Genomic DNA, 16,481 nt, shown 5'->3' with positions numbered 1-16,481 from the left:
ACAGTAGTTGTATTTTCTGTTAACAACAGCAACAAAAGAAAAAGTCTAAAAGTGTTTTGTGGGATTGACAAACCTAATATTAGGCTTTTGAAAAACAGAAGATTGCATTCAAAAGATTGAATTCTGGTCCCTTTTTCCAAAGTTATTTTATTTCTGGGTCTGTTTAGTAATTTTTTTCTTATATAATAGGTTGGGGATAAGGAGGTGGGATATTCTCATTCTTATGGCTCAAAGTATTAAAGGTGGGATTTTGCCTTTGTAAAGCACTTGGAGCCCTTTAGAGAAAAATCACTATGTAAAAATAAGGAATTTATTTTAAGAACAGTTCCAGGATTGTTGAGACACTTGTTTAGATATTATGGCCCAGCCTGGTATCTGAAAATAGAATCCTAATGTAATAACCAGAAAGCCCTTAGAGACCATAGCATCCAGACATTTCTTCATTTTATGCACTGGGAAAGTGAGGCCCACAGCAGATGAGACTTGGCAAGTCATTGGTAGAGCAAGGATTCTAGGAATTAAAATTCTAAGTCTCTGTTTCTGTGCTTTTCCTAATGCTCCAGAACCTTCCCCACTTCACTTTACTAGGCTTTTGATTATTAATGATTGTTTTCAGAGCTTCTTCTCTGTGTCCTTTATTATCTAGGACTAAAATATTTATGGTATGTAGACTGTTATGACAAGAATCAGAATTCTTATGTTCAAATCAATTTAAGAGATCTGATTTAGTGATTTTTACATATTGATATTTATGCAGAGGGGATATAAAAAAAATAACTTAGGCATTAAGTAAGAATGCTATAAAAACTTTCCTATTATCTCAGTTTCCACTGTTATGTGCTTTTAAATTTTTACAAATGCTTTTGGGGCTCATCAATAAAGTATTTCTTTTCTAATTCTGTTTCAGTATTTTCTGTTACAAGCTCTACCTAATACATGTTTGAAGTTTAGTTTTCCAGATCAAGGAAAGCTAAAAAACTTAAATTTTTATTTCTTGGGTTTTATCTAGTATAGTCTTCTAAGTGGTGGTTTCAAACTTTACTTTGGCAAAGGCCTTGGTTTAAAATCTCCCCCTCCTCCAAATAAAAAAATATCAGTAAGCTTTGGAGTCTTGTTTTTAAAATGCCATCATGCTGGCAAAATAGTGTCTTGGCTTGGAGTCAGAAGAACCTAGACTTTTTTTTTTTTCCTCTCTAAAATTGTAACTACATGTTTGAGTATTTTTTTTTCCTTCTAAATCCTCAAAAAGAAAAGACATCCAATTAGAAGATACATTTCTTTGCCTTTAGTGACTGTAAAACTAGGTGCCTATATGGTGCAATACACATTGATAGAAGGTGGCAGTAGTATGGGATATAAAAATAAGATTGTAGTGGTACAGATACATTAGCTAGTCATAGGTATAATGCTTATTAATACCAAAGCAGGAGAGAGCATTTCTCCATCTTTGATATTTGTGGTGAATTAAAATTTGAGAAGCACTGAGTTGAATCAAGAGGTTATTATTTTGGCTTCCTGAAACCATTCTACAATTCTTTCCAAGTGTTTTCATTTAGTTTTACCTTTCTATATGTCAGAGATTCATTCATTTTCCCTTCTTACTATGCTTCTTTAAATAATCTTATAAGAAACTCTTAGACTTCCATATAGTAAAGTTGTTTTATTTCCTCTTTGCAATTTGACCAACATGTCTATACAGCTACCCTCAGGACTTTGCTGTCAGAAGTGTGGGCTTTTCATACATTTGGGAGGGTCAATGCTGGAAGGGTATTTAATTAAAAATAACTATACTGTGCTTCTTTATCTCAGAGTACTATTAATCCTGTAGATGCAATATATCAACCTAGTCCCTTGGAACCTGTGATCAACACAATGCCTTCCCAGACTGTCTTACCTCCAGGTATAGTATAATATTTGGAAAAATGTTTCACAGGTACATTGATGACAAAAAACTTAATTTTTTATGGCAGTTGTAGTAATCTTGAAGGTTTATTTTGTTTTTTGTTTGTTTTTTAATAAATAAAAGGAATCTCACACACAAAATACAGCCAAAAGTGAACTGGAAAAAGATGATAATATTTTGGTATTGGGGCTTTTTGAGTACAGATAAAGGGCTTTTGGTTTTCAAAGTGAGATTGAAGACAAACATGGTTACTTGGATTAGCTGCTAGGACAGAATCGTATGACCCAGGATTCATGGCTACCAAGGAAAACTTAATATACCTTGATCTACTTGAAAGTAATCTAGGAATGTTCTATTTTGTCATATTCTTTATAGCTCTGAATAATACAAATGGTTTCTTCATGGTGGACTTAAAGATAATGAGAAAGGGAGGAATGAAATTTGTGATGCCTACTGATTAGATAGACATGTATTTTTAGGGATAGAGTAATAAATGTTTTTAACTGGCAGAGGAGGGCTTAAGGCCAACACCCACTGGTTCCTTTTACCTTTTGGTTGCATCCAACATTTCAGTGTTTTCACTGATGACATAAGTCAGAAATTTTACTGGAAAAAAAATCTTTTAAAAAATACTTATTAAGTCTGTGAGATCTTTTTATGAATTTTTACTCCTTAGGAGAATGAGCTTAATATCTCTCACGAGACTAAAGAGGAAGTACTGTGCCCTATTTTAGATTTTACAAGTGGTTTGATCCTCGGGGGGAAACAGTTTATCATCCGAAGCATTTGCTGGTTTTACAGAGTAGTTGTACTGAGTTATTGGCCTATCTTGACTAGTCTCTTGATATCCTGCCTAGTGTCTTAGTACTGGGTAGCATATCATCATTGAGTTTAAAGGGGATTGGGGGTCAGAAAGGAGTAGTAGCATGGAACTTGACTTAATAGAATATAGTCTCAAAAATTACTGATCTTCAGGATATTGCAGTTAAAAGAGTTGTGTTTGCTACCAAATGTAACATAGATAGCTAGTAGGAAGCAGCCACATAGCACAGGAAGATCAGCTCGGTGCTTTGTGACCACCTAGAGGGGTGGGATAGGATGGTGGGAGGGAGACGGAAGAGGGAAAAGATATGGGGATATGTGTATATGTATAACTGATTCACTTTGTTGTAAAGCAGAAACTAACACACCATTGTAAAGCAATTATACTCCAATAAGGATGTTAAAAAAAAAAAAGAGTTGTGTTTGGCTTTTTCTCTAACTTATTTCACATGTTCAAATCTCCTAGAACCTGCTCAGTTGTGTAAGTCAGAGCAGCGTCCATCTTCTCTACCAGTTGGACCTGTACTAGCTACTACCTTGGGACATCATCAGACTCCAACACCAAATAGTACAGGTACAGATTTGTGTAATTCCTTTACTTCTCATAACTGCCCATTAACATTCAAGATGTATGGTTGATTACTGATGGGAAAAAGATTGAAGAAAGGTTGTTTATTTTGTATTGGAGATTCCTTAGCTCTATCATTGCAGTTCCATACATGGAGTGGTTAACTTTGTTACTGAACCAGAAGTTTAGTAATAATGATAATTTAAATGAAATGAAGTACTGCAGAGTTTTGTGTATTTGTTTACCTTAAGACTTATTTTGAACCTCTGTATTGGCTTTTTTAAAAAATTTGCTCAAGTTAAAATTTATATACTTTCTTACTGTAAAGGAATCAGATAATACAGAAGTATGAGAACAAAAGCTGTAAGCCTTCTTTACTCTTTGTCATTTATACATGTATGTGCCTACATACCTATATTGTGTATTTTTATTGTTGTTTTTTTCCCTGACCTAAATGAGATCATGTGGTTCTGTGACTTTCCCTTTGCATTTGACTGAGAACATTTAGAGAGCTTTCTGTGTTCATACACATAGGTCTACAACATTCTTTCTACAGCTGCTCAAGTGGCTATTACCTGTTTTTCTGCTGATGGATATTTTTTTAGGTTGATTCCAAAATTTTCCTATTATAAGCAGTATTTCAGGGAATATCCTTGTGCAGCACCTTTTGGCACATATGAATTTTTTAAGGATAGATTTATCGGTCACATTTTTGCCAATTTTATAAGCAAAAAAGGACACTTGATTTTAGTTTGCATTTTCTTAATTTGTTTAGATTTATGGTCTTTATTTTTTCTCTAATTCACAGGGATGCTACTAATGTTAGTATAGATTTATTTCTTGTTTTAAAACTAATTAGGTTGATGTTGAGTTATCAGTTGCACCAAATTCAAGGGAGCACTTGGTGCTTTTGTCCCTGTTATATCTGGATGCCAAAACCAAAACCATTCTTGAGGACGTGAGAGATAAGCCCCTGCTGTTGCTCCACAGATTCTTTCCTGGGTGGGACTTTTCCTGTGTAATAATGAAAAGTTACCCTGTGATTTTTAGCTGTTTGAAATTTGAGTTAGTAAAAGATGCTGATGTTATTACTTTGGTTTTTAAGATTTAACAGCCTGAGCAGATGTCTCCTTAATTTTGAAAGAGAGCAAGCAACAACAGCTCTCTTATTTGAAGCTCTTGGGAAAATGCTGATAAGCAGTTTGAATAATGCGGTTGAAATGTTTGCCTGCCTTTTTAATGTATTTCATTACACCGTGTCATTTTAAAAACAGTATCTGTGTTTTCTTTTGTTTTTTTATAAGGAGGAATTATGTCAGAATTCTGAAACAGACAAAATTTTCCATTCAGAAATATACAAAACCTAGTCAGTTACAGACTTTGAAAAAGTTAGCAGTATTCTTTATGTACATTAATTTTAGGATCATTAATTAGTTATAAATAATTTAGGATAAATTATTTCAGAAGACAGCATTTTAAAAATATAACATTTTAGAGTAGGTGGATTTAAAAAAATTTTAGAAATTAGTGTGTGGTTTGTGTCTTGTTTGATTTTTCAACCTAATTCCTTCATCTTTCTTTCCTTTATCTCTCTCACTAATACATAAAAGAAAGAAAGGAACAACTGAAAAAAGAAATAATACTGTTTTCTCTCGTAAGGAAAACTCAGTTCTTTTGTTTGCAACTCCCATTCCAACTCATTTTCTTCTTGGATACGTTTTCAGTTTTGTGTGGTTGCCTGGACTATTTGCTTGTTACTTAATCATTTGTAATTCCTGGTCTTTTTCTTTCTTTCTCTCTTGTTTTTTTCCCCCATTATTTCAATAAGAGAAATTTATTTATTTCCCATCTTATTGCTGCTATGGGGCGGGGCTACGGTGGGGTAAGAATTTAATGTTATTTGCTAAGATGAACTATCTTTGGAATTCCCACAATAAGCTTTGCCTATTTAGGCAGCAAACTTTCAGTGTTATGTTTTAAAAATATCTTTGTGAACATGGCAACTAAATGTGGCAGGTGGATGTGCTCTCTCAACTATTGAACCATAGATAGACACTGGAATGAGACACTAAAAATCCATGGATGACTCTGTTCATTTTTACTGCTGCTATTCTCATTTCCTTCTAGAACTGAGGCCTTGGCTTTTATATTGCCAGCAGTGACTTAATTAATTTTAATCTCCACCAGGCATCTGTAGCAGTTTGGCATAAATTGCCTGAGAGCCTTTAGATATCTGCTCAATAAATACTTGTTAAATTACTTTCAGTACTTCACTGTTCTGTTTGATACTTTTATTGTTACTTTTTATTACTAGACTGCAAACCAGATGATTATCACAGAGATTCTTTCTCTGGATCTCTGTTAGTTTCTATTTCCTTAATTAGACTGTTTAGGAATAGAAAGATGTTCCTCCTGGTTCTTTCCTTTTCCATGTGCTTCCCATAGTAGTCCTCTCTTTTTCTCTGCCCCTGAGCTCTGGGCAACCTGACTTAAACTTAGGTAGAAAAGAGGTGAGGAGTTTGAATGGTAAGTGTTCCCAGCTTTCGTGTTTGCACATGATTGCCAAAACATATTGACTAATATGAATGTGATATCCTGAACAAAATTTTAACATTCATGTGGTTTTTGATATTCTTTCCACTTTGTGTTCTTGTTGGCTCACTGCTGCATTTTTAAGGCATCTGGATCTATAGTATAAAATAAGAGCTCTGGCTTCCCGTTGGTACTGATATCTACTATGGGACTTCTAATACCTTAACTCACACAGTGTGATTATAATCAAAAGAACTCCCTTCCTAATTACAGATGGGGACATAGTGTTTTTTCTTTTATTTAAAAGGCTATGTCCCATTCTATACTGTGATTTGCCTTTTTCTTTGTCTAGTTTAAATGTTGATTTCTTTACAGATAGTTTAGGGACTTCTACCAACTTAACTCTTTTTTGATTTTAGAAAGGTTTCCTTTGACCCCATCTCCCTAATTTCTTCCCTTCTATTACCAACACTGTCCCTTAATTAAAAACTTTTTAACTTCCTAGGCAGTGGGCACTCACCACCTAGTAGCAGTCTAACTTCTCCAAGCCATGTCAACTTGTCTCCAAACACAGTCCCAGAGTTCTCTTATTCTAGCAGTGAAGATGAATTCTATGATGCAGATGAATTCCATCAGAGTGGCTCATCCCCAAAGCACTTAATAGAGTAAGTAGATGAACTAACTATGTATTGAAATGACTCCTGATTTTTTAAAATGTTATTTGTTTTTGAGACTGGTGTTAATGACAGACTCCTTTATAAATTATTATTTGGAAAAAGTAAAAAAGACAGCTTATTTTTAATTGGCTTATTGAGCAAAGCTAGTTCTGTGAGAATAGTGATTTTACTCCTGATGTAATTCAAATGGTATAATTTTGCATCAGTTGTGGTAACATGCCAGTATTGTTCATTAACTCTGGGCCTTATTTCTATAGAGACAACATTAGGAGAGGGTCAAATGAAAGTGAGTAAGCTAGGAAGTATTGCTCACATAAGAGGAGGTCACCATTACTTGTTTTGTATAGAGTAGAGATATTTGGGTGCCTATAAGCCAGGCACTATACTAGGTGGAGGAATGATACAGAGGTGAATAAAGAGCCAGTCCCTGCCCTCAGGGAACTTACAGTCTATTGGGGGAAAAACAAATTTTTATAATCCAGTGGGAAATATTCTATGTAAGAATAAGCTCAGAAAGAATGGGAGCATTTTGAGGTCCTGAGAAGTCAAGAAAGGATTCACAGAGGAGGGAGGGGATGTGATCCATGGTGAGATGTGGATGAGTAGGGAGAGAAGGGACATGGGGGTGAGAAGAGGAAGGGGAAATGGAAAGTGTTGTTCTCATGGAGATGGAACCCTAATAAGAAAGGCCTGGTGGCAACGGGAGCTTGGTTTCTTTGAGGAGCTGTAAGCTACTGAGCATGGCTGAGTGTGGCTGTAGGATAAGTTGTGGGGAGTGGTTAAGAAGATACAGAAGAGATTGACAAGGGCCAGGTTGTGAAAGAGTCCTTTTAGCCTTTTATGAATTTTGAAAATTTTCTCACAAGTGATGGCAGCTGCTGGTCAGGTCTGCATTTTAGAAAAATAGATATGCCTGAATTGTGTAGAATCGAATGCAGTGGGGATGCATTACATGTAGGAAGACCAGGCAAAACTGTATAGAAACTTGAGAAATGTTGATAACCTGAGCTAAGGTCATAGCATAGGAATGGAGGGAAGCACATGAACTCCAGAGATACTAAGTAGGCAGATTTTGGCAGATATTGATGATAGGTTTTCTCTCATTAGGAAATATTTGACCTATTTTACACTGTTAAATCAAAGCTAGGTATGTTCTGTTGTACAGAAAAGGCCTTTACATGTCAAGTCATTTACATGATAGCCAAGAAGCAAAGTACTTTTTAGCCCTACTGGTACATAGGTTGCTGTGGTTAGACTTTGGATTCTGGAATCTTAGAAAAGAATAGGTTCTAAATCTGTTTTGCTTTTAAGCTGTGTGATCTTGGTCAAGTTATTTAACCTATGACATCCTCAGTTTCCTTGTTTGTAAAATGAGGATACTAATAGTTTCAACTTCAAGGGGTCATTGTGAACATTTAAATGAGAATAATGTCAAGTGCTTACTATGATGATGTCTGGCATGTATAAGTGTGCAGTAAGTGATAGCTGTTATAGAAAGCAAATTAACATTTATTTGCTTTAATGTTCTTATATTTGTTGTAGATGTAGTTGGCTTACTTTCTGTTGGGTATTTTTTGCAAGTCTCCTGCCATCTCAGGAGTCGGTGCTAGTGTTACAGCTTGGGGTTTGCTTTGAAATACAGTACAAATTTGGAAATGATTATATGTGAATTTGCAAGCTAAGTACTATCAGCCAAACTTAGACCTTGAACCTTGGTTTCTTTTAGTAAGAAATATTTTGTGGCACTCCATTTCTCTCGCTCTCTTTTTTTTTTTTTAAGATAATTTTTTTTTAATTGGGGTATATTTGCTTTACAATGCTGTGTTAGTTTCTGCTGTACAACAAAGTGAATCAGCTACATGTATACACATATCCCCTCCCTCTTGTACCTCCCTCCCTCCACCACCCCCATCCCACCCATCTAGGTCACCACAGAGCACTGAGCTGAGCTCACTGTGCTATACAGCAGGTTCCCACTAGCTGTTTTACACATGGTAGTGTATATATGTCAGTCCCGATCTCCCAGTTCATCCCACCCTCCCTTCCCCCACATGTCCATTCTCTATGTCTGCATCTCTATTCCTGCCCTGCAAATAGGTTCATCTATACCATTTTTCTAGATTCCATGTATATGCGTTAATATATGATATTTGGTTTTCAATTTCTGATTTACTTTTCTCTGTATGACAGACTGTGGGTCCATCCACATCTCTGCAAATGACCCAATTTCATTCCTTTTTATGGCTGAGTAATATTCCATTGTATATAAGTACCACATCTTCTTTATCCATTCATCTGTCGATGGACATTTGCTTCCATGTCCTGGCTATTGTAAATAGTGCTGCAATGAACATTGGGGTGCATGTGTCTTTTTGAATTATGGTTTTCTCAGGGTATATGCCCAGTAGTGGGATTGCTAGGAGAACAGTATGGAGGTTCCTTAAAAAACTAAAAATAGGGCTTCCCTGGTGGCGCAGTGGTTGAGAATCTGCCTGCCGATGCAGGGGATACGGGTTCGTGCCCTGGTCCGGGAAGATCCCACATGCCGCGGAGCAGCTGGGCCCGTGAGCCATGGCCGCTGAGCCTGCGCATCCGGAGCCTGTGCCCCGCAACGGGAGAGGCCACAACAGTGAGAGGCCCGCATACCACAAAAAAAAAAAAAAAAAAAAAACTAAAAATAGAACTACCATATGACCCTGCACTCCAGTTCTCTTAAGTGTGCACATGAACTGAGAAATACAGTATCATATATAATTGCACTGTAACTATTCAGAATCTCAAAATTTATAAGGAAAATGATGATATTCAGGAAGTTTTGTTACATAGTAGATCAAATTCAGATTTTGAATGTTGGTAAAGTAAAATATATGTGATTAGGTGAATACATACTGTTAAGATGTGAGACTTTACTTAAGGAAAAGAGATTTGAGCCCACAATTAAAGAAGCCTAGTTTAGCAGAAAGAGTTTGGTTTAGCATATTGGTTTCTCAGTGTTTGTATGTAGGGAAATAAACTATTACAAGACCCTTATTAGCAGTTTGCCAATAGAAATCTCACTTTAATTTTTAAAATATTTTTATGATAGTGGGGTTAAAAGAAAATAAGCATTTGGAAGAAAATTCCAAAGTAAAGGTTATTATTTATTTTTGAAGTGTTAAATCATTGTTTTCTTTAAACAGAATTAAGGACAGTCTTGATCATTAGCTATTATTCGAAACAAAGTACAATTGAATATCAAAATGGATCATCTGTCCTCTAGAAGCCTGTAACTATATTCAGTAAAAGCTTGATAATAATGTGGTTAGCCTCCTTATTACATCACAGATAGTCAACCTCTGGCCCCAGTTTTAGGGGTTCTCCTGAAATTTTTCTGAAATAGATAAATTTTAAATGCTTACCTGTTGTACCTATAATAGGCATATCTACAAAGTTACCTGCAGGCTCATAGGCTTTTCTTTTTTCTCCTTGTAAGCTTCCTTCTCTATGCTCTCCCAGTACCCATCCCGTAACAAATACACAGTTTATGAACCTCCTGTTTGAAGAGATCCAGAGTTAAATTCTTTGTCCAGCTCACCCACTCAGGCTTCCTTTTCTCCTTCAATTTCATTCTTTCCTTTTATGCCCTAATCTAGATTCCCAGACTAGTAGGGACTTAACAGATGTTTTATATGGCCAGTGTTTGTTGATTTTTTTGTTTTAAAATTTTTATTTTAATTGGAGTATAGTTGATTAACAATGTTGTGATAGTTTCAGGTATACAGCAAAGTGATTCAGCTATACATTTTCCCATTAAGTGGAACTTTAAATCCCTTCCAATTGAGTATGCTAGTGCCAGGTCTCCATTGTTTTATCATCTGGCCCTATTCACATATTGATGCTCTCTGCCTGGCCTCTGTAGGCATTGAGCTTGTGTGCCACCTGCTGGTCATCAGCTGCTACCACTAGTTTTCTAGCTCTCAGGTCAAGTTTCTATCTACAGTTTCTCTCCCTGACAGAAGACAATTTGAAAACTTAAGTCCTTTCACTGTTCAGTTTCTAAAGACCTGTAGTAATGATAACTTCTGTGTGAACTATGTTATTGGGTTTTGCACATTTATAAACTAGATGAAAGTGCATGTGGGAAAGAACTTGTGCTCTGGAGCCAGACATGTACTTGAAATGGCTCCAGGTACTTACCAGTTGTGTGACCTCTGTCCAGTCATTGAACCTCTGAGCCTCTGTGTATGATGAGAATAATCACGTCTCCCTTTTAGGGTTAGATTGATACGGAGATGAACATATACAATGTTTGGCACATACAAGGTACTCAATAAGATTTTGGATTCTGTTGTTATATTTAAGTTCAGAGCTGTACCTTTTTTGGTTTATTTTATTTATGATCTTATGGTTTAATTCTGTGCAAGTTAGCCCATTGCAGATAAACCTTTCCTGTATACATGTCATTTTTGTCAGTGTTGCTCTTGTTTTGTAACTATAGTCTTTAAATCCTTTGTCCTGAATGGGGTAAATTATGAAATGGCTAAGTGAGAATTTATCCCTTTTTTTCCATTTTGAGCTTTATTGAGCGTTTCACTTGGCCCAGACATGGTTTCTAACCTGAGTCAGAGGAAAAGCGCAGCATAAATTCATCTCTGACATTTGGAATCTAAAATAAGATACATGTTTTAAAGAATCTGAGGTTTTTAGATCAATTGATTTAAAAGATTGATTCTATTTTGATGATGTATCAAAGAGCCACAAAACTTTTTGAAGATAATTTTTATGCAGCTCTTTTAATTAATGATAATTTGATTTCTCTTATCTAGTTCTTTTACTCATATTTTCCATTGGCTCTCAAAACTGGTGAGGTAGACATTAGTTATAGTACCTTGTGATGTACACTACTAAATTATCAAAGTAGCAATATTTAGTTACCTAAGGATTTTTGAAAAATAGATCAAAAGAAGGCAAGTAACCAGGACAAACTATGTTTAAATTAGAATACATATGTTCTATATTCTAATGTTCTAACATAGGCAGAGCACAGAGGATTTTTAGGATAATGAAACTATTCTCTGCAATACTACAGTGGGGGATACTTCTATTAATCATTTGTCAAAATCCATAGAATGTACAAGACCAAGAGTGAACCCTACTGTAAACTATGGACTTTGAGTGATAATGGCATGTCATGTAGGTTCATCAACTGTTACACACGTACTACTCGTGCAGGATGTTGATAGTAGGGGGGTTGCGCATATGGGAATTCTGTACTTTCTGCTCAGTTTTGCTCTGAACCTAAAACTACTCTTAAAAAAATCAAACTTATTATTAAATAAGAAATCAAAAGAAGGTAAGTAATCAGGGCAAAAACTATGTTTAAATTAGAATATATAATGTGTTTCACACCTATAAATTTGCAATAAAAGACTTTTGTGTGTACCATTTTATAAATAATATCTGCAGTATGAGAAATTTGGTTTCTATTTTTACCCTTAATAAGTAAATTTTGATCATTCTTTTGTTAATGTAAAAGTCCAGTCCTGGGTAAGTTATGATCATAGCTGTAATAATAAAATAGAGGAATCTGTTTTAAACCCTGTTAATCAGTTCATAATACCACTTACCATAAATTTACTTGTAAAAAGTAATATGCTTTTTTATTTTTTAATTTCAAATATAATTTTCTAATGACTGGGAAGGGTGTTATTACCTGTGTGGGCTTTTATCAAAGGATCTCAAAAATATAGACATCTTTCTGAGGCTAATTAATAGACTTACCAGTTTTGAGGTTCTAGAAACGGTTGCCAAGAATTATGACATACCTACATTTATGTAAAGTAAAAAAATTGGAAAATGAACTCTAGTTTTAAACTTACATGCAGAGGCAAAATCTTACCAATTTTTCATGGCCTTTCAACATGGCTTGGTTGAGCATACACCATGCAGAAAACATGAGCCTGATGGGGAGAGAGTTGGAAAGCATGTATGTGTGTATGTATGTAACCAGCTAACTTTAAGGGTCTAGTTAGTTTCTGTCAGCTATCTGCATATATTGGTTTTAAATAGATTGGTATTTTACTATGATTTTAAATTGCTTTTTTAAAAAGCTTAAGAAGGTAATTAATTTTTTTTAGTTCCTCTGGATCTGCCTCAGTCTTGACACACAGCAGCTCAGGAAATAGTCTAAAGCGCCCAGATACCACGGAATCACTTAATTCTTCCATGTCCAATGGAACAAGTGATGCTGGTAAGCAGCCTTGGAGAGTTTACCTTTTTTTTCTTAAAAATATTTGTTTGAAAAAAATGTATAATACTTGGTAACAGCACAGACTGGCCCAGTTTAACACCAGTCTAAGAAGATCTGTTTTATTTTAGACCTTTTCGATTCACATGATGATAGAGATGATGAAGGGGAGGCAGGGTCGGTGGAAGAGCACAGGAGTGTTATCATGCATCTGTTGTCACAGGTTAGGCTTGGAATGGATCTTACTAAGGTAAGAATCAAATTTGGTATTTGCTGTTAGTCTTAATGTGTATATGTAGATTCTCAGTGATCGTATGGTGAGTGTGTCTGCAAATGTAGTATAATGACATAACTTCTCTTTGTACTTTTGTCTTGTTATGAATTAATATATATGTACCTGAGTAAACTGAAAATCTTTATAAATGGATGAAATAAGTAAAGCTAGGATAATTTCGCAGAGATAATACATATGGATTGTATAGATTATGATTTGGATTTTATTGGGGGCAAGCATGGAATAGTATTGGGCTTGGTTAGTAGTCTGAACAGAACCTAAAGCAGTGTAGTGTGCATGGAATCAAAATGAGCAGAGTTCTGATCTCAGGGTTAGAGGACCTGTGCTTACATCCTACTTCAGCTGTTACCAAACTGTGTGACCTTGAGCAAGTCCCTTTCTCTATGATCTTTGGGTTTCTCATATACAAAATGGACATACAGTGACCTACTTTACAGGATTGTTTTAAGGAATGGAACAGGTAGTGAGTGGAAAACTGTATGACACATGTTGAGCCATATAATTATTGTGGTTCTGGATTTGAATTTGAATTTAAACCTGGCACTCTAAACAGAATACCTGATTGATGTAGGAGACTGGTGTATAGGTGCTTGCGTATATCCCCTCCACTGTGCTAAAAGCCTCATCCTTTTACCTAATTCTCACCACAGCACTGCAAAGTTAGGTGTTATAGATGAGGAAAATAAAGCTCATAGAGATCGAGTAACTTGGCTAAGTCTTATTTAGGCGGCAGAACTGAGATTCTCATCTGGTCATAGATTTCAAAATCTATAAACTAATCCATAATACTTTCTAGTAAGTGTCTATAATAAAAAATTTTCCCCAAAAAATTTTCCCAAATTTTCCATTTCCCAAACGGAAAATTTGTGCAACAAACATACTTGCTGGGAAAGTTCTAGGTAAGAGAATATTTGCAGGAGCTTGCCCTCAGAATTTTTTCAGTGATCATTAGATTGATTGCATAATTGCTGGAGCAGAATTGTAACTTCACATTTGAAAGATACAGCTTAATTTTAGATGTTGACATTTATAATATATTTCTTTTCTACATCTTCTACCTTGGTTGGTTTTGATCTTCAGTTATAGAAGACCCACCTAACAGTATCTTGAACAATGCTAGGTTTATTATCTCATGTAATGAGAAGTCCAGAGTAGAGTAGTTCCAGGATTGACTAATTCATAGTGGGTCAACAATGTGAGAAAAGACCTAGGTTCCTTCAGTCTCTCTGCTCTGCCATCCTTAGCATGCTGACATTCACACTCAGACCTGTCTCCTCATCATTGCAAAATGACTGCTGTACTTTCAGTCATCACATCCTTATGCAAATATGTCAAGAGGCAGAAAAATAATTTCTTTTCATGAATTTTGTTGTTGTAATAGGGAGAACATATAACAACAGTGGCCCATCAAACTGCCAATTTAATCTCATTGGCCAGAACTAGGCAGGTGTGCACGCCTAAACCAATCACTGGTAAAGGAGGTTAAATGATTGGTTTAGATTAATCCACATTCACCCCTTGAGATCTGGGAGGGCCCTGTGACTCTCAGGACAACCTATAGCCTGAACCTGAACTGAATGAAAGTTCTGTTAGCAGAGATGTACATAGGCAACCAAAAGTGTGTGCCACAATCAAGTGTAATTTTTGCCTCACATAATTTCCTCTGCCAGATAGTCCAGGTTTGGGTTTGGAGCCACTAAAAGTTTAATTTTTGCCAAATTAGCTATTTTAGAAATCTTTATTGGCATAAATGGCTATGATTGCCAGCAGATTCTGAAATCTTGATTCCCTTGTGCATTCCAAAGTATTATTACAATAATGCCTTAAATTTGTATCTCATTTTCCTATTTATAAAAATACTTTCTTCAAATATTTTCTATAAAGAGTTATTTTCCACATACATTGTAGTGTTTGGAAATACTATAAATTCACATCCCACTTACCTCATTTGGTCTTCAAAACAATCCTAAGATTTAAACAAGGCAAATAATTATCCTCCTTTTACAGAAACTTGCAGAGGTTGAATTAATTTTCCAGGGCTTCCTCACACCTAAGAAGTGACAAAATAAGTACTTGAACCCAGGTTTAAGACAACCCAACCCAGCTCACTTTTATCAGTGTTCCAGCAGCTTGACATAATGGCATCATGCATCAGTATAGTGCTAAAAACACTGAAGAAGATGTGTTGAATGAGAGTTCTTAAGAAAACTTTTAAGTAGGGAGGGAAAAAAATTTTTTTTTTTTTGGTTACACATCAAATCAAATTTATGGTTTTTGGCCATTTCTTCTTTTTCAAATTGCCTGTTAAGTTCTTTTGTTCATTATTCTACTGGCAATTGTAAGTAACCTTTTTCTTGTTGATTTGCAAGAGCTGTTTATACATTAAGATACTTAGTCCTGTCTTGTTCTTCAGCAGTCTTACTTAGTGATTTAGAATCTCTGTGTTCTCCAAGAGTGGTGGGAAATTGTACCAAGCTTACTTGACAATCTAAGCATATGTATATTATGAACATACATGTTCTGTGGAACATTTAAAGTCTGGAGCCTGATAATAGACATTCTAAATGTTAGAACCACAGTTTTTCTTTTCAAGCTTGTGTTCTATTATTCCTCTTTATATACGCAGCGATACTGGTCCACTGGTCAGTCCCTGTCACACTCATTTTCTGCCCCCCCCCGCCCCCCCCCAATCTCCATGTCTTGTTCTTCTGTTTTTCCCTCTGTCTCTTATAGCCTACTCTCTAAGGCTTTTCTTTAGCACCCCACCTCAATAAGTTGTTTCCAAACTTTGCCCTCATTCTGGTTCTCCAAACAACATGATCTTTGCCTCTCCTGAATTTCCATGGTACCTTGAGCATCTCTTGTATGATTTTTATCACATTCTACCTAAAATTTAAATGCTGCTATTATTCTCTCATACTTAACCTTTGCTGCCTCCATAGCATTTACCACACGATCTTGAATATAGCAGATATACAGTAATTACTACATTTATAGGAATTTTTACTTACTGTGATGTGCTACTTCCATAATGTATAATGTCTAATCTGATACACATTTCAAAAACTATTCCTTCATTCCTTTTTTAATTGGTTAATCCTAATCTATCTTATCCTTTTTGTTCATTTTCCAGTTTCTTCTTTACTTTCCTCTCTGCCACATTCCCATCCCCTCAGCATTTTTCTTCATGGGCTCAACCCCATGATGAAGGAGTTTGTTGAATCCCATCTTTATTCTCTTCTTCATTTTGTTTATTCCTTCAGTTACTTATTTAAATTTTTCTTACTTTGGGGATAGTAACTGAAGATGCAGGTAGAAATAAGTATGGCCCTTGCATTCTAGGAGCTCATTGTTCATTTGCGGACACAGACCCATAAGCAGATTAAGTTCCCTAGTGTGCCTATGATGATAGAGGGGAAGTGAGCAGGCCCTGCATCACCCCCATAACCAGTCAGACC

At 35.6% G+C, this 16,481-nt stretch overlaps 1 protein-coding gene across 17 annotated transcripts in view; it reads left to right on the top strand.

Moving 5' to 3' along the window:
* OSBPL9 (oxysterol binding protein like 9) overlaps positions 1 to 16,481 on the top strand; it is a 177,604-nt gene that overhangs the window by 149,669 nt on the left and 11,454 nt on the right. For all 17 annotated transcript variants that reach the window (XM_059064077.2, XM_059064059.2, XM_059064067.2 and 14 more), the window contains 5 exons: positions 1,810 to 1,900; positions 3,192 to 3,299; positions 6,331 to 6,490; positions 12,619 to 12,731; positions 12,860 to 12,978. In XM_059064077.2, the coding sequence (XP_058920060.1) occupies positions 1,810 to 1,900; positions 3,192 to 3,299; positions 6,331 to 6,490; positions 12,619 to 12,731; positions 12,860 to 12,978 (591 nt within the window). The remainder of the gene's footprint in view (positions 1 to 1,809; positions 1,901 to 3,191; positions 3,300 to 6,330; positions 6,491 to 12,618; positions 12,732 to 12,859; positions 12,979 to 16,481) is intronic.

This window comes from Kogia breviceps, chromosome 1, assembly GCF_026419965.1.
Source record: "Kogia breviceps isolate mKogBre1 chromosome 1, mKogBre1 haplotype 1, whole genome shotgun sequence".
Lineage (NCBI taxonomy): Eukaryota > Metazoa > Chordata > Mammalia > Artiodactyla > Physeteridae > Kogia > Kogia breviceps.
The sequence above is the reverse complement of the archived record's forward strand: the minus strand, read 5'-3'. Positions and strand labels throughout refer to the sequence as shown.